Below are 26,441 nucleotides of genomic sequence, written 5' to 3' on the forward strand. Positions count from 1 at the left end.
AGAACGTGTATCCAGAAAGGGAAAGACGGACGGCGACAGCTTGGAAGGAAGTGTTTAAGGGGATTGGGTGATAATGGAGAGTATCATGGAGCAGAATCATGAGTCCTCCATGGGCTGGAGTGCCTTCAACTGAGGGGAGGTCATATCGGACGGACTGAAAATGAGGGAGAACAAAGCGGTCATGGGGACGCAGCTTTGTTTCCTGAAGACAGAAGATGACCGGCGAGTAGGATCGTAAGAGGATCGACAATTCCTCCCGATTGGCGCGAATGCCGCGGATATTCCAGTGGATAATGGACATAGGGTGAACAGAAAATGGAGGAACGGCACCAAGGGTGCTGTCAACTCAACGACTGCTCAGAGCTTGCGACCGACAGCATGGAATGGCATTCAGTCGAAGGCAGAAGATCCTGATCCATAGGTTGGTCAGGAGCAGCTCCTGCCACCAACGATCGGCCAGTTGACCGGCCACCAACAGTGCGCCTCGGCGACACAGAAGATGGCCGAGGGCGATTTCCGCCAGGTGGTGCTGTAGATGGGACACGCCTTGGCGGAGAAGGAGAGGAACTGTGTTTCTTCGTAGCCTTCTTGGAGGTATGTTTAGATGAAGGAGGAACCGATGGTTGTGAAGTTGCAGTACGTAAAAACTCTTCACGAGAATGCTCTTTTTTTGTAGACTTGGCGTCTGACTTTTGGGCTCGAGATTTAGCAGAACCCGACGAAGGGTGAGCCATAGAGTGGGCAGGCGAAAGAGGTGAGGTTGAACGGGCGATCTTTGCGCTGGCCGATCTGACGACCGTGGTACTAAATGTGAGGTCGCAAGTCTGCGTGGCCGCCTCCTTTGTTGGCCGAGGAGAAGCAAGGACAGCGCTGTATTTTCCTTTCTGAGGCACGGTGGGCTGTCGACTGGCGAGTAACTTTCGAGCAGCAAAGGTCGACACCTTTTCCTTCACTCTTATTTCCTGGATCAGCTTTTCGTCCTTAAAAACAGGGCAATCTCGAGAGGAAGCAGCGTGGTCACCCATACAGTTGATGCAGCGAGGGGATGGAGGTGGACAAGCACCGTCATGGGCATCCCTGCCACACGTAACACATTTGGCCGGATTGGAACAGGACTGGCTGGTGTGATTGAACCGCTGACATCGATAGCAACGCGTAGGGTTTGGGACATACGGGCGAACGGAAATTATCTCATAGCCTGCTTTGATTTTTGATGGGAGTTGAACTTTGTCAAAAGTCAAGAAGACAGTGCGGGTTGGAATGATGTTCGAGTCAACCCTTTTCATAACCCGATGAACAGCGGTGACGCCCTGGTCAGACAGGTAGTGCTGAATTTCTTCGTCAGACAATCCATCGAGGGAGCGTGTATAAACGACTCCACGCGAGGAATTTAAGGTACGGTGCGGTTCCACCCGGACAGGGAAGGTGTGGAGCAGAGAAGTACGCAGCAATTTTTGAGCCTGGAGGGCACTGTGTGTTTCTAACAACAGGGTACCATTCCGTAATCTGGAACAAGACTTTACAGGACCCGCAATTGCGTCGACACCTTTCTGAATAATGAAAGGGTTGACCGTGGAAAAGTCGTGACCTTCGTCAGACCGAGAAACAACAAGGAACTGTGGCAACGATGGAAGAACCGTCTGTGGCTGAGACTCAGTGAGCTTACGTTTGTGAGCAGACATAGTGGAAGGTGAGGAAACCATTGCGGAAGAATCCCCCATGATTACCGGCGTCTCCGATGGCGCGCTCCTCCCTTGTGGGGGCCCTCACCGAGGGCACACCCGCCTTAGGTGATTGTTCACACCTCAGGTCACACCTCCCGACATACGGACGGAGGGACCAATCGGCACTTTCGGAAGGTATCAGCTCGGGTAATCACCCCTCCCTGGGCCTGGCCTTTACCAGGGGGTACGTACGTGTCCTACCTGTCTACCCGGGGCGGGGAATTACGCGTTACCCCGTCACCGGCTACGCATGGAAGTGCGTGGGTCGGCCTTCAGACACGCACAGGGAGGAAGAAAGAGAAAGGGAAAGGAAAGAAGAGGGGATCTCAAACGCCGCAGCGGAGAAAAGGGTAAAGAGAAGAGGTAAGGAAAGGAGAAGGACAAAGGAAGGAAGAAGACAGACAAGCAAGGAAGAAGACAGACAAGCAAGGAAGAAGACAGACAAGCAAGGAAGAAGACAGACAAGCAAGGAAGAAGACAGACAAGCAAGGAAGAAGACAGACAAGCAAGGAAGAAGACAGACAAGCAAGGAAGAAGACAGACAAGCAAGGAAGAAGACAGACAAGCAAGGAAGAAGACAGACAAGCAAGGAAGAAGACAGACAAGCAAGGAAGAAGACAGACAAGCAAGGAAGAAGACAGACAAGCAAGGAAGAAGACAGACAAGCAAGGAAGAAGACAGACAAGCAAGGAAGAAGACAGACAAGCAAGGAAGAAGACAGACAAGCAAGGAAGAAGACAGACAAGCAAGGAAGAAGACAGACAAGCAAGGAAGAAGACAGACAAGCAAGGAAGAAGACAGACAAGCAAGGAAGAAGACAGACAAGCAAGGAAGAAGACAGACAAGCAAGGAAGAAGACAGACAAGCAAGGAAGAAGACAGACAAGCAAGGAAGAAGACAGACAAGCAAGGAAGAAGAAGAATGCGGTACATTTACAAGCGTCCGTCTCCGGACGTAGGCGCAAACCATGCTCCCAGAGGGGGAGAAAGTAAAGGAAAGAGCAAGAGGTGAGGGGGGGGGGTGAAGACAGGGGATGGGGAAGGATGCGGAAAGGGAAGGTATGCAGCCCGGAAAGGAAGGAAGGCCACATTAGCTCGGGGCCCCGTGCTCGCTACGCACGTATCCACAAAAGAGATGTGGATCCCCTGGGGGGACTAAACTAAGTGTAAGCAATGGCACTACTATATCAATGCTGCTCCGAGAGAATTATGCTCTGGCAGGCGCCGTACTCACATGTCAGCTCGCTCTCTTCTATGATACCAGCGTTATTGACCAAGACGTCAACACCCGACAAGTTATCCTTTATCCACTTGAAGGCTGCGAGAATACTGTCTTCGTCAGTGACGTCCCCTTGTATGGCATGCAACTTCCCTGGAGCATCTGGCAATTCCAACGCCTATGTACAGGAAAAACACATCGAATAAACGTTAATGGCCAGGAAGATTTTTATGAATTTATTGTATTTACAACTTTGGGTATATTACTCTGAATTAAAAACTATTTTCACCACACAGGTAGTTCTGGAAATCTGTCAACCTTATGTAAATTTGCTTTTCTATGTTGTAATTCCTGACTGCAATATAGTATACTGAAGTGAGAGCTGGAAGCGGCTCTAGTTTATACGGTGATAAGCAGAATTACACAAACCGTCGCGCCCAAGGAATGAATGAGCAGAAGCTGACCACTGCGTGAACCACGAGACAAATAATTTGCGTATTGTTGAGGTACTAATAGCTGATCGTTTGCCAAAGTTTTCTTTAGCGTTTTATCATGTACTAAATGAGCAGCGCATATTAGATCTGAAATGGATAGTTCGTTTTGAGGTCTATCACTGCCCAACACCGCTCTTCACCTTCGGGCTACCTCAAGTCTTCTGTTTATGCTCGAGGCCAACTGCCGTATTATAGTGCTGTAACATTCCTTCTCTTTTGCTGACAGACTTGCTGGAAACCTTGGTTAGGAAAGATTTAGACTAATAGTAAAGAAAAAGTTGCAACTACGTAATTTACTTATCGTTTAAAAGCATTGTGAATAACAGACTAATAACTTTCATGCCAGTTACTTTAGGTTAAGACTATAGTCTATAGAGTATGTGGGTCGTTAATCACGCAATTTCAGTTGTTTCCTTGTTGCTACAAAAAATTTCCTGTAAGAGTTACGTTATCCGTGCCGTCTTAATTTTCCTTGTAGCTGTACAGTGAACATATACAGGGTGGTCCATTGATCGTGACCGGGCCAAATATCTCAGGAAATATGCGTCAAACGAAAAAACTACAGAGAACGAAACTTGTCTAGTTTGAAGGGGGAGACCAGATGGCGCTATGGTTGGCACGCTAGATGGCACTGCCATAGGTCAAACGGGTATCAACTGCGCTTTTTTTAAAAATAGGAACCCCCATATGTTATTACATACTCGTGTAGTACGTAAATAAATATGAATGTTGTAGTTGGACCACTTTTTTCGCTTTGTGATAGATGGTGGCTCTGTAATAGTCAAACGTATAAGTACGTGATATCACGTAACATTCTGCCAGTGCGGACGGTATTTGCTTCGTGATACATTACCCGTGTTAAAACGGACCGTTTACCAATTGCGGAAAAGGTCGATATCGTGTTGATGTATGGCTATTGTGATCAGAATGCCCAACGAGCATGTGCTACGTATGCTGCTCGGTATCCTGGACGACATCATCCAAGTGTCCGGACCGCTCGCCGGATAGTTACGTTATTTAAGGTAACAGGAAGTGTTCAGCCACATGTGAAACGTCAACCACGACCTGCAACAAATGACGCCCAAGTAGGTGTTTTAGCTGCTGTCGCTGCTAATCCGCACATCAGTAGCAGACAAAAGTGCGCGAGAATCTGGAATCTCAAAAACGTCGGTGCTGAGAATGCTACATCAACATCGATTGTACCCGTACCATAGTTCTGTGCACCAGGAATAGCATGGCGACGACTTTGATCGTCGTTTACAGTTCTGCCACTGGGCACAAGAGAAATAACGGGATGATGACATTTTGCACGCGTTCTATTTAGCGACGAAGTGTTATTCACTAACAGCGGTAAAGTAAACCGGCGTAATATGCACTGTTGGGCAACGGAAAATCCAAGATGGCTGTGACAAGTTTAACATCAGCTACCTTGGCGGGTTAGTGTATGGTGCGGCATTATGGGAGGAAGGATAATTGCGCCCCCCCCCCCCCCCCCCCCTTTTATCGATGGGGATGTAAATGGTGCAATGTATGCTGATTTCCTACGTAATGTTCTACCGCTGTTACTACAAGATGTTTCACTGCATGACAGAATGACGATGTACTTCCAACATGATGGATGTCCGGCACATAGCTCGCGTGCGGTTGAAGCGGTATTGAATAGAATTTTTCATGAGAGGTGGATTGGTCGTCTAAGCCCCTTACCATGGCCCGCACGTTCACCGGATCTGACGTCCCCGGATTTCTTTCTGTGGGGAAAGTTGAAGGATATTTGCTATCGTGATCAACCGACAACGCTTGACAACATGCATCAGCACATTGTCAATGCATGAGTGAACATTACGGAAGGCGAATTACTCGCTGTTGAGAGGAATGTCGTTACACGTATTGCCAAATGCATTGAGGTTGACGGACATCATTTTGAGCATTTATTGCATTAATGTGGTATTTACAGGTAATCACGCTGTAGCAGCATGCGTTCTCACAAATAAGTTCACAAAGGTACATCTATCACATTCGAACAACCGAAATAAAATGATCGAACGTACCTACGCTCTGTATTTTAATTTAAAAACCTACCTGTTACCAACTGTTCGTCTAAAATTGTGAGCCATATGCCACAAAGCGAAAAAGTGGTCCAACTAATTAAAGTTCATATTTCTTTACGTACTACATGAATATGTAATAAAAATGGGGGTTCCTTTTCTAAGAAACGAAGTTGATATCCGTTTGACCTACGGCAGCGCTATCTAGCGGGCCAATCATAGCGCCATCTGGTTTCCCCCTTCAAGCTAGACAAGTTTCATTCTTTGTAGTTTCGTATGACGCTTATTTCGTGAGAAATTTGGCCCGGTCACGATCAATGGACCACCCTGTATAATTTCCTCCAGAATATCCAGTTTTTCCAATTATGTAATAGAAAGCTTCTGTATTCACCTTTTATTTTATACAAAAAGGTGTGCTAAATAAGGACGATGGATACAAGTTTCCTTCGGAAATAAAGTGGATGGACAAAACTTCACGAGTTAGCGGCTATTAAATATGGGCCAATGACTAACAGACCTCGGGATTTGTTACATATTACTCTTTCATCAACCATATATGTCTGCTTGCGCAGGTGGCAGGGCCCTAACACATACCAACCTGAATTTCTACTGCAGTAGATTTAGTGCCATATAAAAATAAAAGGGAAGTTTAGATTGCGTACGACGGGTGCGATAAAGTAGATCAAGAAAGTGACGCGCTTCGTTGATTCTTGATTGAGCAAATCTGTTTCTCGGTGTTTACCCATAGATGTTTTAAGTTTTCGCTGCGTGGAGAGGGACTAAATTTAAAAAATCCTTAACAGTTACGGAATACACTCTGCAAATACCAGTTTTACAGCAACATGAACAACCAAATGCGCCCTTAGACTGTTTCCGTTGAAACAGTTCGTGTTTCTGATTATCAAGTTGCATGTATTTTAACTCAACATTTGTCGCGTTTCCTTACTATGAAACATTAAGGGTTACCATACATTTTACTAATGCATATTCCACAAAATATATATTATCGTCATAGCTAATATGAAAATTAATGAACTTCTTGCAGAAAGAAGCATTACTGAACGCTTAACTGAATCAACTAAATTTTTCTGTGTGCAAAGCTGGGAGAGAGTTTAAAAAATTGTTTCTGTAGGGAGCCTTTAGCATTCAAAGTGAGACCCTTAAAGCCCTAATTAATAAAATTAGGTCGTAGATGCGACCCTCTGACGCTCAAGATTTCGACCCTCTTCGACATACTACTAGTAGAGGGGGAGGGGGGCAACAAAGTCAGCCCTGCAGAAGTGTTTACGTCATTACAATTCCGCTCCCGAAAAGAAACGGATTGTTAGGTCATGACTGGATCCGTTTTCGATCAGGTGTAGCCATTAGGAAATTTTTTTACATCTCAGTTCTGCAATCTGATACTTTCTCAAAAACCTGATCTTGATCTGATGTATATACACCTCCGACGGACAGCCGGTAATTAGGCCTATAAGCCTGCTTTCGACTATCAAAAATATTCAGATCAGCTGAAAATGGAAACAAATCGGGAACATGTGCACCAACAAAATAAACTTTTGCAACTAGTGTGCATAAAACCCACGAAATTAAAGATTCCCGTTAATTTGTCACTCATATTACAAAATTGCAATGCCAATCTAAGCACGTAGAAGTTTATGAAAACGCAGAACATATAACGTTCGACCAACGCCATTAGCAGTAACAGGTTTCCCCCAGAAGTATATTTTCAACACATCGAAATCCGAGCAGGTCGTGGTTAGTGTCTCTGCCCCTGACCTCTGGTTCAAGTACCGCCCAGGTAGGAGTTTTTCCCTTCTCCTAGAGACACTGTTTAAGTTGTCCTAAGCATTTCGTCTTATGTTCATCGACGCTCATGTCCCCGAATCAGGCGGTTAAACAGCAACTACTGGTTCTCCGACCAGTAATGCCATACTATTTATTTCATTTCAACGTACCGAAACCACTAGCTTTCCTATCTCTCGCAGCCTTAGGCTTCAGAGCTGACGTATGTGATTTTGGAGTAGTAAGATTCCACATGGTTTGAAACTGGTCCTACGTCATATTTGATCCCTACTGTTTTCTCAAAAAGAAGTGTAGTGATCTAATAACTTTCGTAAGAGTTGGTTTGAAGAGGTCTCTGACTACTTTGTTCATTGGAAATTTTACACGGAAATAAACGCTACACTTATTCCCGGGGAAGGTAAATGACGCCAAGTAGTGTACAGTGGCGTACGATCACAGCACGTTTGTGGCGCGGCCTAGCTGCACGCACAGCGCCTTACTAGAGGCTGCAACTACACAACGCAGTGTTCCCACCACCGCATTCCGCAGTAGGCGAGGATTAAAAATTTTTTTCATTTTTATTCTGATAATTATATATGTATTGTGTTTCATAATAGAATTTCGTGTTCCCAGTTTGGCCACAGGAAACATGAGAGGTCGAAGACGTCCGTCTTCTGGTCGGCTCCTGATCGTTGTCAGGAGGCGGCTAGTATTTGATTACGCAATGGCTTCTATTATTTAGAAAAGAAAAGCCCGAATTCCTTTACGTAATCAGTATGAATTTTATAATTTCCTAAGCGACCTTTAACAATGAAAAATAACAAAATTGCATTTGCAAATGAAATCAATAAATGGGGCGGCTATGAGTTGTATAGAAAACAAGGAGCAGTCTTCTGTCTACGACCAGGATTCCGCAGTATTCTCTGCCGTAGTAAAGGCTGTGACATTTATAAGATGATATGGAGGTAAAGTAAAGGAGAAGAGAATAAGAAATCTGGTAAACACTGAATATATTCAAATAATTCTCACAAGCAATTAGGGCTTATTTATAAACAGTATAACTTACATAACTAATTTTCTGACTGTGTTAGTGCGATCATATTTCAGCCTGTCCTGTGCTCGCTTCTTGGTTCACGTCTTTATCATAAATTACTCATTACTTTTCCCTTCCTTTGAGGCTATTCTTGCACCGTTCAACACCTTCATAACAAGTTGCCGATTTACAGTATCGAACATAAGTTACTGAATTTTATTGATTACTAACTTGTCTGCACGCTGGCAAGACCGCTCACTTTTATGGCTTAAAGACGACCTTCACGCTTTCACATTACAAGTAGTAGTACAATAAAATCTGAAGATCTGCAAAAGTTTTTACGTCATTTTTATTTAGATCGAAGCAGAACGCTCAGTTCAGCTTCTGTTAAAATGTTTGGCTGCGCAATATATGTATTAGCGTTCGCGCAGTCGGTGACGTAAATTGTATAAAACAAATGTCTTTCAAAGACTAGGTCTCATAAGTTGCTCATTTAATACACAGCTAGGTGAATGCCTGTCCAAGGGTACTCACAGCTTTCATGTGACGGAAAGCCCAATAATATTACAAACTGTTTGCAGAAGTTACTTACGGAAGATACTTTTACTAGTGGAATAACGCCCTTAGGCTACAGCTCAAGCCTATCGCAACAGCTGAATAAGGTAAAGTCAAATTTCTAAATAGTATGTACAGAAGGAAAGTACTACAATTTCAAATTTCACTTAATTTGTAACACGGTAAAACTCTGCTTAGCATACAGAACCATTTTCTCGCTAATTTTTACGGTTTCCCGCGTTTATGTTTCACTACATAAAATGAAAACTTCAGGTAATCTCACGAGCACCAATGGCGGGACACGGAAAGAGATTCTCCAATGAAATCTGAAAGACTACAGCGGTTGAACATTTAACATGGTGTTTGGCAAAACTGAGGACTTTTCAGTGCTTCAGCCTGCCTCACTAACATCCATGCTAGAATAAGGAAACGAGTAGCACCTATTTCCAGTAGCGTCAGTTCTACGACCGACCACGCATTTGCAGGGAATTCCGTAAACGAAAGACGACACGAAGTAACTAACAATATAAAAGCTGCGTTTTTGCGCTAATAATCGGCACACAGTAAGCAATACTATACAAAGACTCACGACAAGAAACTTCAATACTCATTTTGAATGGTAAGAGTATTATTTTGGACGAAGCAAAATGGACTACGGAATTTTTAGGTATCTCAGTTTGTACATAAACATGAACTGTCTGGAGACAGTGCATGTAACATTGCAGCCCCAGCTTTCCTCTTCGTTAGTGCAGAACTTAACATATATACCGATTGGCACTTTTCGCTGGCTTCTCGTTAAATTGAGGGGGAAATTTAAAAGCAGAACACTAGTACCAAAGACTAGCATAACCTGAATAATGGATAGCTTTTTCGCACTGGTTATTAGCAAATGGACACAGTTAAGCGAGTGTTTCGCATTTGTGCAGCTGCTATACAGTACATCATTTTCTGATGTCTGTAGTGGCACACGGAGCACTTCAAGCATATTATGAAAATACATACGAAGAATGTCAAAATGCGATTAATGAAATGTGAAATTTGTATACGAACTGTCACATAGGCTGCTTTTTACAATCAGCTATTTAGTTTGAAGGGGGATAGCGTGACTGTGAGTAAGCCATTTTTATCTACCATTAAATTTCTAACAATAGATCAGTCGTGTAATTACATACAAGGAGCTAATGAATTTATCCTCTCTCTCTATCGAAACAGGACCTTTGAGTGCTTTGACAATTTTTTTGCCTATCTTTCCTTTGCTTCGAAATTTGTGCTGTGGGTCTCCGAGTCAGATTTATGTATGTTTATATTCCATAATCAACATTCTCTTCAGACCATTCCATCACTGTCGCGACTCGTGTTAACAAAACTAAACAATATAGACGAAAGCGTTCTGCAGGGCTACAGCCGGAGCAGAGTGCACGCGAACTCCCTTTGATAATTCGCCGAAAGACCGGCAAGTAACGGCAGAGTAGAGAATGCGAACCGAACACAGTTTGCTCACTAGCGCCTAGCGTCTACACCAGACTGTTCTCGTCCCTTTTACACGTTCGGTTATGTTTGTATAAGCGTAAAGGAGGCTTAAGCAGGCTGCCTCAGCGAGGGCGGTGACTGATAAAGACACGAGATGAGCTCTGACCTTGACCCTGTCGACCCTCCGCGCCAAGCCGACGACAGTTAGTCCCTGCCTGAGCAGCTCCTGCGTGATGGCGGCTCCTATGCCGCTGCTGGCCCCCGTCACCAGGGCAACGCGATCCGCGTACCTCTGCATGTTACAGCACAGACAGTTCAACACGGAACACTCACGGCTGCTGCTAGCAGACTACACTGGCAAGGTTTCGGGCGGTGGCTACGGCCACAGAGTGTTGCCCTAAGCGCCACCTACACGCCGCGCTGCGCTGAGCGCCACCTACGCGCGTCCTTATCTCGTCAACAGCCGGCTGTCTTTAGGGCTCTACACACGCACCATCCGACCAACCGACGAATTGGGCGTCTGTAGGCGTTTTGACCGACCGACTAATTCTCCTTGTCGGACTATCGGGCGATAGCCTAACTCCCTTCCTCCCAGCCGCCGCCACTACACTCAACGAAATATGAGGTGAGTAGCTTTTTTGTCCCAACTTCCTGTCAAAAGTTTATCTTTCGTCACTGCGCGCGGGATTAAATACTATTCTAGTATACATAACAAGATTAGAGGCCGACGACACTTTCTGGGGAAATTTCGTGCGAGGAGTATAGCTAGTTAATTAGTTGGTTAGTTAGTTGCATGTTCCATTGATCATTCCCACGGTACGGTAGCCGTTATGATGTGGACCGTGTCATGTGCACAAGAAATGCACATATGAAACAAAATTTTTTAATATATATATATATATATATATATATATATATATATATATATATATATATATATATATATATATACAGAGTTAAAGATTAATATTTCTATTATTTACCCCATCCCCTTAAATGGCACAAAATGCATATACAATATTTATAGATTTATTTATTCCTATTCATGAATTCATCTATGGTATAGAAGGAGTTGTCAAGGAGATATGATTTCAATTTATTTTTGAAGCTGGTATTACTGCTGTCTGTCAGACACCTTATTTCATCTGGTAATTTGTCGAAAATTTTTATAGCAACATATTTTACCCCTTTCTATGCCAAAGATAGGTTGCGCAAAGCATAGTCTTTCTTTTTACTGGTATTATAATCATGAATGTCACTGTTGTTTTTAAACTGGTCCTTGTTGTTGAAAGCGGTTCTAGGCGCTACAGTCCGGAACCGCGCGACCGCTGCGGTCGCAGGTTCGAATCTTGCCTCGGGCATGGATGTGTGTGACGTCCTTAGGTTAGTTAGGTTTAAGTAGTTCTAAGATCTAGGGAACTGATGACCTCAGCAGTTAAGTCCCATAGTGCTCAGAGCCATTTTTGTTGTTGTTGAGAGCAAATTTCATTAGTGAGTAGGTGTATTGTGAGGCTGTTGTAAGAATTCCCAATCTTTTAAAAAGATGCCTACAAGATGTGCGACTATGAACCCCACACATTATTCTAACCACTTTCTTTTGAGCAGTGAATACTTTTTGTCTAAATGTTGAGTTACTCCAAAATATTATTCCGTATGACATCAGAGAGTGAAAGTATGCAAAGTATGTTAACTTACTAATTTCTATAGCCTCAAAATTGGCAATTATTCTGATCGCAAAAGTTGCTGAACCTAGTCGCTTTAGGAGATCCAAAATATGAATTTTCCACTTAAGATTCTCATCTACAGGGTGCTACAAAAAGGTACGGCCAAACTTTCAGGAAACATTCCTCACACACAAATAAAGAAAAGATGGACATGTGTCCGGAAACGCTTAATTTCCATGTCAGAGCTCATTTTAGTTTCGTCAGGATGTACTGTACTGTATTTCCTCGATTCACCGCCAGTTGGCTCAATTGAAGGAAGGTAATGTTGACTTCTGTGCTTGTGTTGACATGCGACTCATTGCTCTACAGTACTAGCATCAAGCACATCAGTACGTAGCATCAACAGGTTAGTGTTCATCACGAACGTGGTTTTGCAGTCAGTGCAATGTTTACAAATGCGGAGTTGTCAGATGCCCATTTGATGTACGGATTAGCACGGGGCAATAGCCGTGGCGCGGTACGTTTGTATCGAGACAGATTTCCAGAACGAAGGTGTCCCGACAGGAAGACGTTCGAAGCAATTGATCGGCGTCTTAGGGAGCACGGAACATTCCAGCCTATGACTCGCGACTGGGAAAGATCTACACTCCTGGAAATGGAAAAAAGAACACATTGACACTGGTGTGTCAGACCCACCATACTTGCTCCGGACACTGCGAGAGGGCTGTACAAGCAATGATCACACGCACGGCACAGCGGACACACCAGGAACCGCGGTGTTGGCCGTCGAATGGCGCTAGCTGCGCAGCATTTGTGCACCGCCGCCGTCAGTGTCAGCCAGTTTTCCGTGGCATACGGAACTCCATCGCAGTCTTTAACACTGGTAGCATGCCGCGACAGCGTGGACGTGAACCGTATGTGCAGTTGACGGACTTTGAGCGAGGGCGTATAGTGGGCATGCGGGAGGCCGGGTGGACGTACCGCCGAATTGCTCAACACGTGGGGCGTGAGGTCTCCACAGTACATCGATGTTGTCGCCAGTGGTCGGCGGAAGGTGCACGTGCCCGTCGACCTGGGACCGGACCGCAGCGACGCACGGATGCACGCCAAGACCGTAGGATCCTACGCAGTGCCGTAGGGGACCGCACCGCCGCTTCCCAGCAAATTAGGGACACTGTTGCTCCTGGGGTATCGGCGAGGACCATTCGCAACCGTCTCCATGAAGCTGGGCTACGGTCCCGCACACCGTTAGGCCGTCTTCCGCTCACGCCCCAACATCGTGCAGTCCGCCTCCAGTGGTGTCGCGACAGGCGTGAATGGAGGGACGAATGGAGACGTGTCGTCTTCAGCGATGAGAGTCGCTTCTGCCTTGGTGCCAATGATGGTCGTATGCGTGTTTGGCGCCGTGCAGGTGAGCGCCACAATCAGGACTGCATACGACCGAGGCACACAGGGCCAACACCCGGCATCATGGTGTGGGGAGCGATCTCCTACACTGGCCGTACACCACTGGTGATCGTCGAGGGGACACTGAATAGTGCACGGTACATCCAAACCGTCATCCAACCCATCGTTCTACCATTCCTAGACCGGCAAGGGAACTTGCTGTTACAACTGGACAATGCACGTCCGCATGTATCCCGTGCCACCCAACGTGCACTAGAATGTGTAAGTCAACTACCCTGGCCAGCAAGATCTCCGGATCTGTCCCCCATTGAGCATGTTTGGGACTGGATGAAGCGTCGTCTCACGCGGTCTGCACGTCCAGCACTAACGCTGGTCCAACTGAGGCGCCAGGTGGAAATGGCATGGCAAGCCGTTCCACAGGACTACATCCAGCATCTCTACGATCGTCTCCATGGGAGAATAGCAGCCTGCATTGCTGCGAAAGGTGGATATACAGTGTACTAGTGCCGACATTGTGCATGCTCTGTTGCCTGTGTCTATGTGCCTGTGGTTCTGTCAGTGTGATCATGTGATGTATCTGATGCCAGGAATGTGTCAATAAAGTTTCCCCTTCCTGGGACAATGAATTCACGGTGTTCTTATTTCAATTTCCAGGCGTGTAGAACGACGAGGACACCTGCAATGGACGAGGCAATTCTTCGTGCAGTTGACGATAACCCTAATGTCAGCGTCAGGGAAGTTGCTGCTGTACAAGGTAACGTTGACCACGTCACTGTATGGAGAGTGCTACGGGAGAACCAGTTGTTTCCGTACCTTGTACAGCGTGTGCAGGCACTATCAGCAGCTGATTGGCCTCCATTCTGCGAATGGTTCATCCAACAATGTGTCAATCCTCATTTCAGTGCAAATGTTCTCTTTACGGATGAGGCTTCATTCCAACGTGATCAAATTGTAAATTTTCACAATCAACATGTGTGGGCTGACGAGAATCCGCACGCAATTGTGCAATCACGTCATCAACACAGATTTTCTGTGAACGTTTGGGCAGGCATTGTTGGTGATGTCTTGATTGGGCCCCATGTACTTCCACCTGTGCTCAATGGAGCACGTTATCACGATTTCATACGGGATACTTCACCTGTGCCGCTAGAACATGTGCCTTTACAAGTACGACACAACATGTGGTTCATGCACGATGGAGCTCCTGCACATTTCAGTCGAAGTGTTCGTACGCTTCTCAACAACAGGTTCGGTGACCGACGGATTGGTAGAGGCGGACCAATTCCACGGCCTCCACGCTCTCCTGACCTCAACCGTCTTGACTTTCATTAATGCGGGCGTTTGAAAGTTCTTGTCTACGCAACCCCGGTACCAAATGTAGAGACTCTTCGTGCTCGTATTGTGGACGGCTGTGATACAATACGCCATTCTCCAGGGCTGCAGCAGCGCATCAGGGATTCCATGCGACGGAGGGTGGATGCATGTATCCTCGCTAACGGGAGACATTTTGAACATTTCCTGTAACAAACTGTTTGAAGTCACGCTGGTACATTCTGTTGCTGTGTGTTTCCATTCCATAATTAATGTGATTTGAAGAGAAGTAATAAAATGAGCTCTAACATGGAAAGTAAGCGTTTCCGGACACATGTCCACATAACATATTTTCTTTCTTTGTGTGTGAGGAATGTTTTCTGAAAGTTTGGCCGTACCTTTTTGTAACACCCTGTATATGTACACCCAAAAACTTTGAAGGAATAATATAGATGCAAGAAATGAAGCATATTTTTAATTTTTTTTAACGAATCCACAATGGTTTTGTGTGGCACATAAGGAGAATAAAAGTCTGTTGACCTTCAGTGTTTCTGTTTTTAGGTTTTATTTCCAATACTTATCGGGAAAAAATTTAAAAATCGAAATATCAAATTTTAATATATGTTAATTGATAAAATGTACTTGTTTCATTGTTACAAGTGATAAAAAAAGTCCAGTCAGTATCCAGGCTCTCTGCTACTAAGAGCAAAGTGTGGGACTTTTTCTAAAGTTCTAATAGTTGCTGCATGCTTCATTTCGTATGTATCTGTTGTATTTTTTTAATGATGTACGTCACCAGTTTTTCTTTGAATTTGAAATGAGTTTCTTGCAGGTCATCTTTTATACTACACACACACACAAAATAATAACCTATACATGAACATCTTTTGTTTTATTTATTTTGCCTCACCCTGATATATTTCCTCACTCAACTAAAAATCATGTCGTAGGTTTCAGGAATCATTTTAGTTAATAACTGCGGGGATACAACTGCACTGAATCTGAGGTCCTCTTCACTTTTGCCAGTTGCTATCATAAAGTAGCTGTCAGCCCCTCCCCGCAGCTTAAGGCCTCTCTTACGACTGCATTCTTTTACGTTAACAATGGTTTGATATGTTCAGCAGCTCCGAAATACATTATTTATCCATTCTTCGATAATTACGAAGATCTTCGGTTGCTAGCTGCTGATAGAACATGGGTAAATTTCTTTCCTTACATTAGCCACATCTTTGCCTACAGCTTTCGCTCGGCCTGTTTTGCCCTTATTACCTCTAAAACAGCCAAGCAAAACCCCATTTTTGTTTCTGTTTAAAACGAAGCGGGTGTCGTAGAAAATAAACACAATGAACTTAAGATAAGCAAATCACAATAACACGCCTGCGCTGTAATCGGTGAGTGCAGTCGGTCGGTCGGTCGGTCGGTCGGCCGGTCAAGTGGTGTATATGCAAGGGACTTAACGGCTGGTATTATACTACTAATTTCTTTGACAAAGTTGGTTTGTCAAATATTTGACATGGTGTAACACAGAAATTCTGTGAAATGCTTCCTTTCGTCAATTTTATTTTATAAAATGAAGCGCCTCATGTTAAGGGCCGTACACATGTACCAATTTATTAGCCGACCGATCGACCAGTTTCGCAGCAGACTAGACACATCCCAACCAACTGCAATCAGCGATTACTGCGTCGTCCTGTTCCTATTGCTGGTGGTGATTTGCTTATCTTACGTTCATTGATACATGAAACGTATTTACAGTTGCGCATGTGGACAATGGAATGACGTCAACGCGGACTTCCCGGTCATCGCGAGCGGTCGCCTTTACCGCAGGCTATCCGAACATGCTTCACGGCCAGACGCAAACTTCCATATGCCCTCAACCATGTGTCTACAACCTGCAGCCGTACATCCAGAATGTGCATTCCCGTGCAGGGGAGACATTTTAATTGAAGGTTGCTATGCTAGTGTCAGCAGATAAATACGATATTGTAGAGCCTGTGTTGTTCAGAAGTACAGCGCAATGATCCTTGCATGTATGTCCAAAGGTACATTGCATCGCACTTCTGAACAACACAGTCTCTGCAACACCGTATCGTATCATATGTTCAAATGGCTCTGAGCACTATGGGACTTAACATTTATGGTCATCAGTCCCCTAGAACTTAGAACTACTTAAATCTAACTAACCTAAGGACATCACACAACACCCAGTCATCACCAGGCAGAGAAAATACCTGACCCCGCCGGGAATCGAACCCGGGAACCCGGGCGCGGGAAGCGAGAACGCTACCGCACGACCACGAGCTGCGGACTATGTTCACTGAGGTCATGTTCTACGAGACCCTTGTTATTACATGGACACAAAAGTTGGGATTTGCCTTGACTGTTTCGCAGCTAAGGAAGTCAAAGAAAGCCGAGAGAGGTTGTGGGTAAATAAATCTATAATGTAAAGTAAGAAATTCACCCACGCTCTGTTACCTAAGGAACTGGCAGGTGATGATTTTCGGAATTATTTAAGAATGAGTGAAAGATTCTTTTCGGATCTGCTGAACTTCCTCAAACCACATTTGAGGAAAAAGAATGTTCTCATGAGAGAAGCTGCATGCTGCGAGAAGAGGTGTTAGTTATATTATGATTCCTGAACACTGCCAGAAGTTACGAGGACCCCCCATTCAGAGCAGACGTATCCTCACAACTATTATTACAGTGGTTCCTGGGATTATAGTTGCATGAGGAAATGCACCACGGTAAAGCAAACCAAATAAAACATTATATTCCCGTAAACTTTATGAATTTTTTTATGTATGTAGCACAAAAGAAGTCCCCTGCAAGCTTAAGAAACTCGTTTCAAATCAGAAGTACTATCTTACTAATTGGCGCTAATATAGGCACGCTCATGTTACTGATACTTTATGTTTCATTAAAACAGACTATCATCGTGAGATGTAGTGGTACTCTGAATTTCATTTGAATTAGTACAGTGAATATTTCATTAGCTTTGTCCATTATTTTAGTGAATACAACAGTTAACATCAGAGACAAATTAATCATCAAGAGAATATTTTCTCACATTATCTGAAACAGTCTGGCAACACTCAGGTAGTTTACCAATTCCACGCCTGTAGAAGCCCACTGGATCTGAGATAAAGATGTTTTCAACCAGCCTTGAAGTGTATTTTCGTCCAAAGAGGAATTTTTTGACTGTTCTTAGATAAGGAGCTTGAAAAATTGGGGGTTTAACCTCAGAAAAATAAGTGTTTGATGAATGAGTTTTCAAAACCCTCCACAGTTTTGTTAGCGAAATCGGCAGAGTGCGTTATAGTGTAGTATCTACATGTGATGAAGTATTGTAGGTCGTTTTTCTTGTGCTGTGACCGAGTGGTGTCTTAGTTTATGGCAAAAAATACCAGCTGCAGTACAATGTAACCTGGGGAGGTTTTCATAGTGCACAATACCGTCCCTGAGGCACAACAGGCAAAATATTATGTTTACACTACCCTTTGCTCGATTATATATATCCTTTGTTAGTCCTCAGCCATTAATTCTTCTTATAAATTTAATATGAAAACACAACTCGTCAGATTAGAAAAATTGCATTGGAATTCTCAGTAAGCCAACTGATGATGATCAAACAAAAACGCATTAATAATCAGCCCATTGATTTTTGTCGTTTTAAATTATAGCGTACAGTACTATTACTTGCGACTTCTGAACCTCGCCTAACGAAAAATGTCGCACGACGCTTAGTTGGTCGCACTCCATCACATACGTCTATTATCGAGGCTACCTGCAATAATTCAAGAACGATGCTTCTTGAAGTGAGAACGACTTTTTCTGACATGTTTTCCCGAAACCAATCGCCCCAAACACGAAACGAAGTTTCAGAGCTGACTCTGTTGCCCTCCCCCCCCCCCCCCCACCCACCACCACCCCGCCCCTCCAAACCCAAAGGAAATAATATGTCGCAAATGTTAGACCTTTTTTCCACCTGCCACTATATTTTATGCCGCTTGAACAACGTATATAAGTTTCAGGCATGCAAAATCCAACTCGTAACTACAAGATAAATACTGGAACTTCAAACCAGAAAAATGATCATTGATAAATACACTTATAGCATCGCGCCATGTTCACTTAGTCGGAGGCTTCTGAAGTTGGTGGCGAGGAAACTCTCGAACACAATCTGTTCTGACCTTTACACAGCCACGACCTGCTAGACGAAAATGTTTCTGGAACTTTTCCCTATTGCAGCTGGGGTAGAAAACGAAACGAATTATGTTTGAGGTTCCATCAGACTGATTACTTTGGCATATGTCCGGCATTCGATTTAAAGAAACTAGAGGGTGGAGTGGACTTGAATGTGCGACTTTACGTTAACAGTGCGCGAAGATTACCACAACACCAAGAGGAGGTATCTTTCCATAATACTTCGAGAAGGCTGACAGGCTTTCCACCATATACTTCCACATCCTACAGTCCTGCGGGATCCTGCACATGGAAATTGGTGGTAAGCTTCTATGGGACCAAACTGCTGAGGTCATCGGTCCGTAGACTTACACACTACTTAGCTAACTTAAACTAACTGACGCTAAGGACAACACATACACCCATGCCCGAGGGAGAACTCGAACCTCCGACGGGGGAAGCCGCGCGAGCCAATGGTAATTTAAGGTCACAGGGCTTTTAATATATTTGAAGATGAGACGTCGAAAAACCCAATTTTTAACATAGCCCAGAAAGAGGTCATACAACTAATTTTGTAATAGTTTTATATTTCGATTGGGGGAAAACACCATTTTCTAAATTAATTAACACTGAAGAAAATACTGTAGTGTGAAGCTTACGTTTCCTGTTACTGATTTTTTCTTGAAGCAGTTCTAGTCTCTAAGCTGAATCAGTAGCCGAAGTTTTGGTGCTTTCGAACTTTTGGATTGAACCTGAAAACTTTTTCGGTTGGGTCTGTGCGAAATGCGGCCAAAGAAGTGACTGTGGGTTCCAGAGGCGCCCATAGAGGGGTGCCAATGGGGGCGGTTGCCCCTAGAGAGAATTCATTTAGTTTACGAATATGAAAATGGCCTGTGACCACAGGGTCGGCGCTATTAGATCTTAAAATATCAGGAAAATTATCAATAAATGGTCTGAAGCTATCAATAATTTGACATAAAAATGATATAAAAACTACGTAGATTGTCTTATAAAATGAAGTAGAATAATGAAGAATTTTATACGATTTTAGAGACTTAAATTACGAAAGGTTAATTAATTTAAAATCCCAAAGATTTTCTTCAAGAAACCTCAGTCTTTGAAGTGTACGAAAATGTTTTACAATGATCCTGGAGCTATTGCAGTGTATGACAGTCAGCATGCAGAAAATCTCGAAAGTGAGGGATCGTCTGTTGTCGGAAAACGCGTGCTTATAGTTACAACGTAATTTTCAGCATTTGCTGAAACAACTGGCGCTTGCACTTTGATATTTTCCTATAGTTCCAAAAATGAATCTAAATAACGAAACATGAATATCTGTATTTCACAAATGGACATTAAGTTTGGTACAATACCTATATTTTTCTTTCAATGCTCCTACCTGATACAAATTAACAACGATAAGTGATGCGATAATGAGAGTTAGCAGATAAACCATCAATTTATTTTCAAGATGTAGAAATACATTCTTGAGAAACAATGTGACGTTTTCCTTAGAGGTTTGAGCGCTGTACGTTCTTGCCAACATTAAAAAAAGCAATTATTCTGTTATAAAGGGATGTTAAGCACAAACTTGTAGAACATTAAGTAAAACATAGAAAATGACGTCTAAAATCTAAACTCCAGAAACCTTGCTATGCCGATCGGCCGCCATGTTATCCTCTGGCATGGCTGTACTACGCAGATGTGGTATGGTGGGGCGTAGGTCAGCACACCGGTCTTTCGGCCGTTGACGTCTTTTCAGACCTAGAAGCCGCTACTTCTCATACAAGTAGCTCTTCAGTTGCCATCATGAGGTTGAGTGCGCCCTGTACCAGTCCTCACACCAAGGGAAAATCCTTGACAGCCTCCAGTTCAGAGTCAGACACGTGAGTGATCAGCTACGGAGGCGAACAAGGGTGACATCATCCCAGAAAAATTAAGCACTGTACGTCACCTGTATGATGAGAAGTGCAAAGTTAAATTAACATTTCTATAGTCAGAATGACCTCCTCCGCAGCCGAGGTCCCTAATGCACACCTATGCAGTGGTGCTTTACTCGGAGATAAGTTGGCACGAATACTGGTGGCGGAAAAGTTTCACTGCCAGTGTCTGGCCAGCGTGGGGAAGAGAGGTGACGGAGTAAAGTTTCTGATCACCATTCTTTGCGTCAATGTCCTGGATTAAATGCCAAACGTCCTGGCAATGACTTGTAAGGTAGGGTGAATGCATGTGACACAGCTGATAGTGATCTGTCCGTCGGATGGGGACATTAAGCTCAGTGACCCCCTTGGTGCTATTTGAGAGGAGTAGGCTATGTGCAGGCACTGGATTTCACCCTCACCTCCTTTCATCCATAAGAACACAGACCCAACACTACACTGTACAAGCCCTCATCACAAAAAAATGGCTCTGAGCACTTTGGGACTTAACATCTGAGGTCATCAGCCCTCTAGAACTTAGAACTACTTAAACCTAACTAACCTAAGGACATCACACACATCCATGCCCGAGGCAGGATTCGAACCTGCGACCGTAGCGGTCGCGCGGTTCCAGACTGAAGCGCCTAGAACCGCTCGGCCGCTCCGGCCGCCCCCCTCATCACAGCCATCCACATAATACAGATACATTCCTGACACTTCATAATGGGTTGAAGGAAGACAATGGAAAACTACCCTTACTAGGACTTTGCCTACAAAGGTAATGCAGGATATCTGCACCTAGTCCACTATACTGTTTCCCTGAGTACAGGACTATTTTGACTTTGATGGCCAGAATACTAAGGATTTTAGTAGCTCATAAGTAATCAAAGAATACATGCCAACAATCTCGGAAAATTACTAATAAGCTATAATAAAATGTAAGGAAGCTGCCAATCGAGATAGTGACAAAAGTACTTCATGTGTACTCCAACGCAGTAAGAAAGCTGTCCATGGTGAAATTTACGTCTTGAAAGTGTTTCTTTCCTACGGACTAAGAAAGCTACACCAAATAAATTAACAAACGACGGAGCTGATCCTCCTTGGTACACAAAACGGGAAAATCCCCAAGATTGGCGATCTTTTACAGAAGCTAGACATTTAGCGCGGACTTCAATGCGAGATGCTTAAAACAGTTTCCACAACGACACTTTGTCTCGAAACCTGGCAGAAAATCCAAAGAGATTCTGGTCGTATGTGAGGTACGATAGTGGCAAGAAACAATCAATGCCTTCTCTGCACGATAGCAATGGATATACTATCGAAGACAGTGCTGCCAAAGCGAGTTACTAAACACAGCCTTCCGAAATACCTTCACGAAAGAAGACGAACCAAATATTCCAGAATTCGAATCAAGAACAGCTGCCGAGTAACGTAGAATTAAATATCCTCAGAATAGTGAAGCAAGTTAAATCAGTTAATAAAAGCAAGTCTTCTGGTCCAGACTGTATACCAATTAGGTTCCTTTCGGAGTATGCTGATGGCTTAGCTCCATTACTTAACAATCATATACAACCGTTCCCTCGACGACAGATACGTACCCAAAGATTGGAAAGATGCACAGGTCACACCAATATTCAGGACAGGTAGTAGGAGTAATCCACTTAATTATAGGCCCATATCGTTAACGTCGATTTGCAGCAGGATTTTGGAACATATATTGTGTTCTAACATTATGAATTACCTCGAAGAAAACGATCTATTGACACACAATGAACATAGGTTTAGAAAACATCGTTCTTGTGAAACACAACTAGCTCTTTATTCGCATGGAGTGTTGAGTGCTATTAACAAGGGATTTCAGATCGAGTCAGTATTTGTGGATTTCCGGAAGGCTTTTGACACTGTTCCACACAGGCGGCTCCTAGTGAAACTGCGTACTTATGGAATATCGTCTCAGTTATGTGACTGGATTTGTAATTTCCTGTCAGAGAGGTCACAATTGTAGTAATTGACGGAAAGCCATCGAGTAAAACAGAAGTGATTTCTGGCGTTCCCCAAGGTAGTGTTATAGGCCCTTTTCTGTTCCCTATCTATATAAACGATTTGGGAGACGACCAGAGCAGTCGTCTTAGGTTGTTTGCAGATGACGCTGTCGTTTATCGACTGATAAAGTCATCAAAAGATCAAAACAAATTGCAAAACTATTTTGAAAAGAAATCTGAATGGTGCGAAAATTGGCAGTTGACCGTAAATAACGAAAAGTGTGAGGTCATCCACATGAGTGCTAAAACGAATCCGTTAAACTTGGGCTACACGATAAATCAGTCTAATCTAAAGGCCGTAAAATCAACTAAATACCCAGGAATTACAATTACGAACAACTTAAATTGGAAGGAAATGTTGTGAGGAACGCTAACCAAAGACTGCGTTTTATTGGCAGGACACTTAGAAAAAGTAATAGATCTACTAAGGAGACTGCCTACACTACGCTTGTCCGTCCTCTTTTAGAATACTGCTGCGCAGTGTGGAATCCTTACCAGATAGGACTGACGGAATACATCGAAAAAGTTCAAAGAAGCGCAGCACCTTTTGTATTATCGCGAAATCTGGGAGAGAGTGTCACTGAAATGATACAGAATTTGGGCTGGACATCATTAAAAAAAAGACGTTTTTCGTTGCGACGGAATCTTCTCACGAAATTACAATCAGCAACTTTCTCCTCCGAATGCGAAAATATTTTGTTGGCACCTACCTACATAGGAAGAAATGATCGCCACGAGAAAATAAGGGAAATCCGAGCTCGTACGGGAAGATATAGGTGTTCGTTCTTTCCGCGAGATTGGAATAATAGAGAACTGCGAAGGTGGTTCGATGAACCCTCTGCCAGGCACTTTAATGTGATTTGCAGAGTACCCGTGTAAACGTAGATTCTTCTGGTTACTATTGCCGATCTCGGAAATTACGTCGAAAAAAAAAGAAGGAAACTGATTACTCCCTTAAGTGTGGCTACCTGACAAAAATTATAATTTCAAGAATGACGCAAAGAGAACATTTCATTAGGACTGGTCGTCTTTAGGTCGATTGGTTTATTCTAAAGCAGCTGAAGGTGCCTTCTAAGTTATGTGCATGGAGGTAAAAAACGTACGGGAGATGGCGCTATATACTTACGCTGTACCTTCTTTTGAGTCAAGAGTAGGCTGGGCTTGCCGTCATATTAAATATCCCACAAATTAGCAATCTGCTGTTTACGAGTGCTTCTCGTTCATTATCTCTGTCGCGTCCATACAATTTCTGTTTTAAATGATAATAATAATGAATAACAAAGTGTCAGACAGGCAGTTTGGATCTTTTTTCTATTCTTGAGGCCGTATTTGCTTAGTAATACGACTGATGTGGACTCTTTAATGTAACACGTTTTTTTGTTAGTATATTTCGAATAACCAAGAAGAGAAGAAAGCGGTGTGAAAAGCACGATTTCGTAATCCATTTAATTCCATTCCACTTTTGCTGTATCTGTATCGATAGCAAATGAAGCTGGAACTCCGAAAACAAGGCTTGTTCGCTTATTGGTAGTTGTTCTTGTTTGTCACATTTTCAGTTTTCAACTTGTATGCTTATCAGTCTTAATGTTCACGTTTGTACAAAACGTCCCTGCGTGTCTTCTGCTAGCTCATAAACATGCGCAATGAGGAAAGAAGCAACGCATGATGTCGTACCTTGTCCATGTCACCAAAGAGAACGATTATTGAAATATGGAACAGAACTGCATAAGTTATACTGTCATGCACAACAGACTTCTTGTTTTATTAGATTGCCAGTGCATTAGTTTCACTGTAGTTTGCGTATCTTCTCAGTTTAAATCTTACCTACGATGCCGCACTCAGTGTTTGACAAATAATAGAAATTTACAGGGTAAAAAAACCGATATAATTTTTTAAAGCACTGAACAATACTATAAATGTGATAAAGGATATTTTGCTTTAACATGTATGTAAGTCATATTTTTGGTAATGATAACGTAACCGGCGTAACAAATAGGCTTACCTTTCGTACAGTGGCATATTTTCTTCTTTTCTCGGAATATTTCTCTTCAGTAACTGTCAGTTTTTTCAGCAATAACCAAACATATCACAATTGGAATGTACGTCTGCTTTGATCATCTGCTTCATTTTACATTTGTATTTCATTTTGAGCTTTCCAAAATATGTACCATTAAGTCTATACCATGCTTTGTCATATGCCTATAGTTAGTTAATTAGTTAGTTCCATGTTCCATGTATCATTTGTACAATAAATCGTAACGATGTGGAACGAGTCATTTTATATAACATAATTTTTTTAAATATGCCACCATGCTGATCATTTATTAGTTTTTATTTTGTATCTCAAAGTCAGAGGTGATGTTAGTAATCCCTACCTATAACCTTTTACACATTACATTAATAGATAGTCATCGGTGGAATAGGAGGAGGTGTCGAAGAGAAACATTTTCAGTTTAGTTTCAAATTTAACTTTGCTGCCTGACAGGCATTTTATATCACTGGGCAAGTGATCAAAACTTTTGGTTGCAGCACTGTGAACCCCTGTTTGTGCTACAATAACCTTAATGTGGCGTAATGAACGTCATTTCTTTCTTCTGGTACTGTAATTCTCTACATCATTGTTCCTGTTGAAGTGAAATGGATTATTTGTAAGTAGGCTGTTTATGTTTTCTCAGGCTGTTTATGTTTTCTCTATGTAAGTAGGCTGTTTATGTTTTCTTATTGGCAACGTTACGTAGCGCTCAATATGAAAATCACTGGCTGTGCTGTGTGCAGTCTGTGGCTGCTTTGCATTGTTGTAATACTCGCCATTGTAGTGTTAGGCAGCTGGCTGTGAACAGCGCGTAGCGTTGCGCAGTTGGAGGTGAGCCGCCAGCAGTGGTGGATGTGGAGAGAGAGATGGCGGAGTTTTGAAATTTTTCATGAACCGCTATATTTATATATGATGATATCAAGGTAAATACATTGTTTGTTCTCTATTAATATCTTTGATTTGCTAACTATCCCTATCAGTAGTTAGTGCCTTCCATAGTTTGAATCTTTTATTTAGCTGGCAGTAGTGGCGCTCGCTGTATTGCAGTAGCTTGAGCAGCGAAGATTTTTGTGAGGTAAGTGATTTGTGAAACGTATAGTTTAATGTTAGTCAGGGCCATTCTTTTGTAGGGAATTTTAAAAGTCAGATTGCGTTGCGCTAACAAAATATTGTGTGTCAGGTTAAGCACAGTCGTGTATAAATTGTTCAAAGGGGAAGTTTCATATGTCGATCCTTAGCCGAGGATACCTCACTGGAATCTTCTGATTTTTTCTTGTAGTTTGTGTGATTGGTGTAGCTATTGTTTATTGGTAGCGCGTAATCATAGAGAGAATTTCCTTTGTAGTTGTAGTTTTTCATTGTTGTACAGTAAAACAGTTGTGGCATGCATGTAGATTTGCACCAAGTATTTCGCAGCTGCGCTTGCAATTAACTAGATATTATTTTCAGTGCTATGTTAATGTGTTCTCTTATTTTTGATCTTCAAATTGTGTTTTTCTGTGTTGTCGTGTGAAATACTGTGACAATAATGGCGTGTGAAAAACGTAATACTAGGCTCCAAAG

General features: G+C 43.1%; 3 protein-coding genes across 5 annotated transcripts in view; all 3 read right to left on the bottom strand.

Moving 5' to 3' along the window:
- LOC126456999 (farnesol dehydrogenase-like) overlaps window positions 1-10,702 on the bottom strand; it is a 209,425-nt gene extending 198,723 nt beyond the window's left edge. The window contains exon 1 of the mRNA XM_050092966.1: window positions 10,612-10,702. Within this exon, the coding sequence (XP_049948923.1) occupies window positions 10,612-10,619 (8 nt within the window). The 5' untranslated portion in view covers window positions 10,620-10,702. The remainder of the gene's footprint in view (window positions 1-10,611) is intronic.
- The window catches only part of LOC126456997 (dehydrogenase/reductase SDR family member 11-like), a 604,547-nt gene that overhangs the window by 198,723 nt on the left and 379,383 nt on the right, over window positions 1-26,441 (bottom strand). For all 3 annotated transcript variants that reach the window (XM_050092964.1, XM_050092965.1, XM_050092963.1), the window contains exon 2: window positions 2,958-3,120. In XM_050092964.1, the coding sequence (XP_049948921.1) occupies window positions 2,958-3,120 (163 nt within the window). The remainder of the gene's footprint in view (window positions 1-2,957; window positions 3,121-26,441) is intronic.
- The window catches only part of LOC126457001 (farnesol dehydrogenase-like), a 222,571-nt gene that overhangs the window by 114,332 nt on the left and 81,798 nt on the right, over window positions 1-26,441 (bottom strand). The gene's annotated exons all lie outside the window — the stretch shown is intronic.

The sequence above is a fragment of the Schistocerca serialis genome, chromosome 2, assembly GCF_023864345.2.
Source record: "Schistocerca serialis cubense isolate TAMUIC-IGC-003099 chromosome 2, iqSchSeri2.2, whole genome shotgun sequence".
In the NCBI taxonomy this organism is placed as follows: Eukaryota; Metazoa; Arthropoda; class Insecta; order Orthoptera; family Acrididae; genus Schistocerca; species Schistocerca serialis.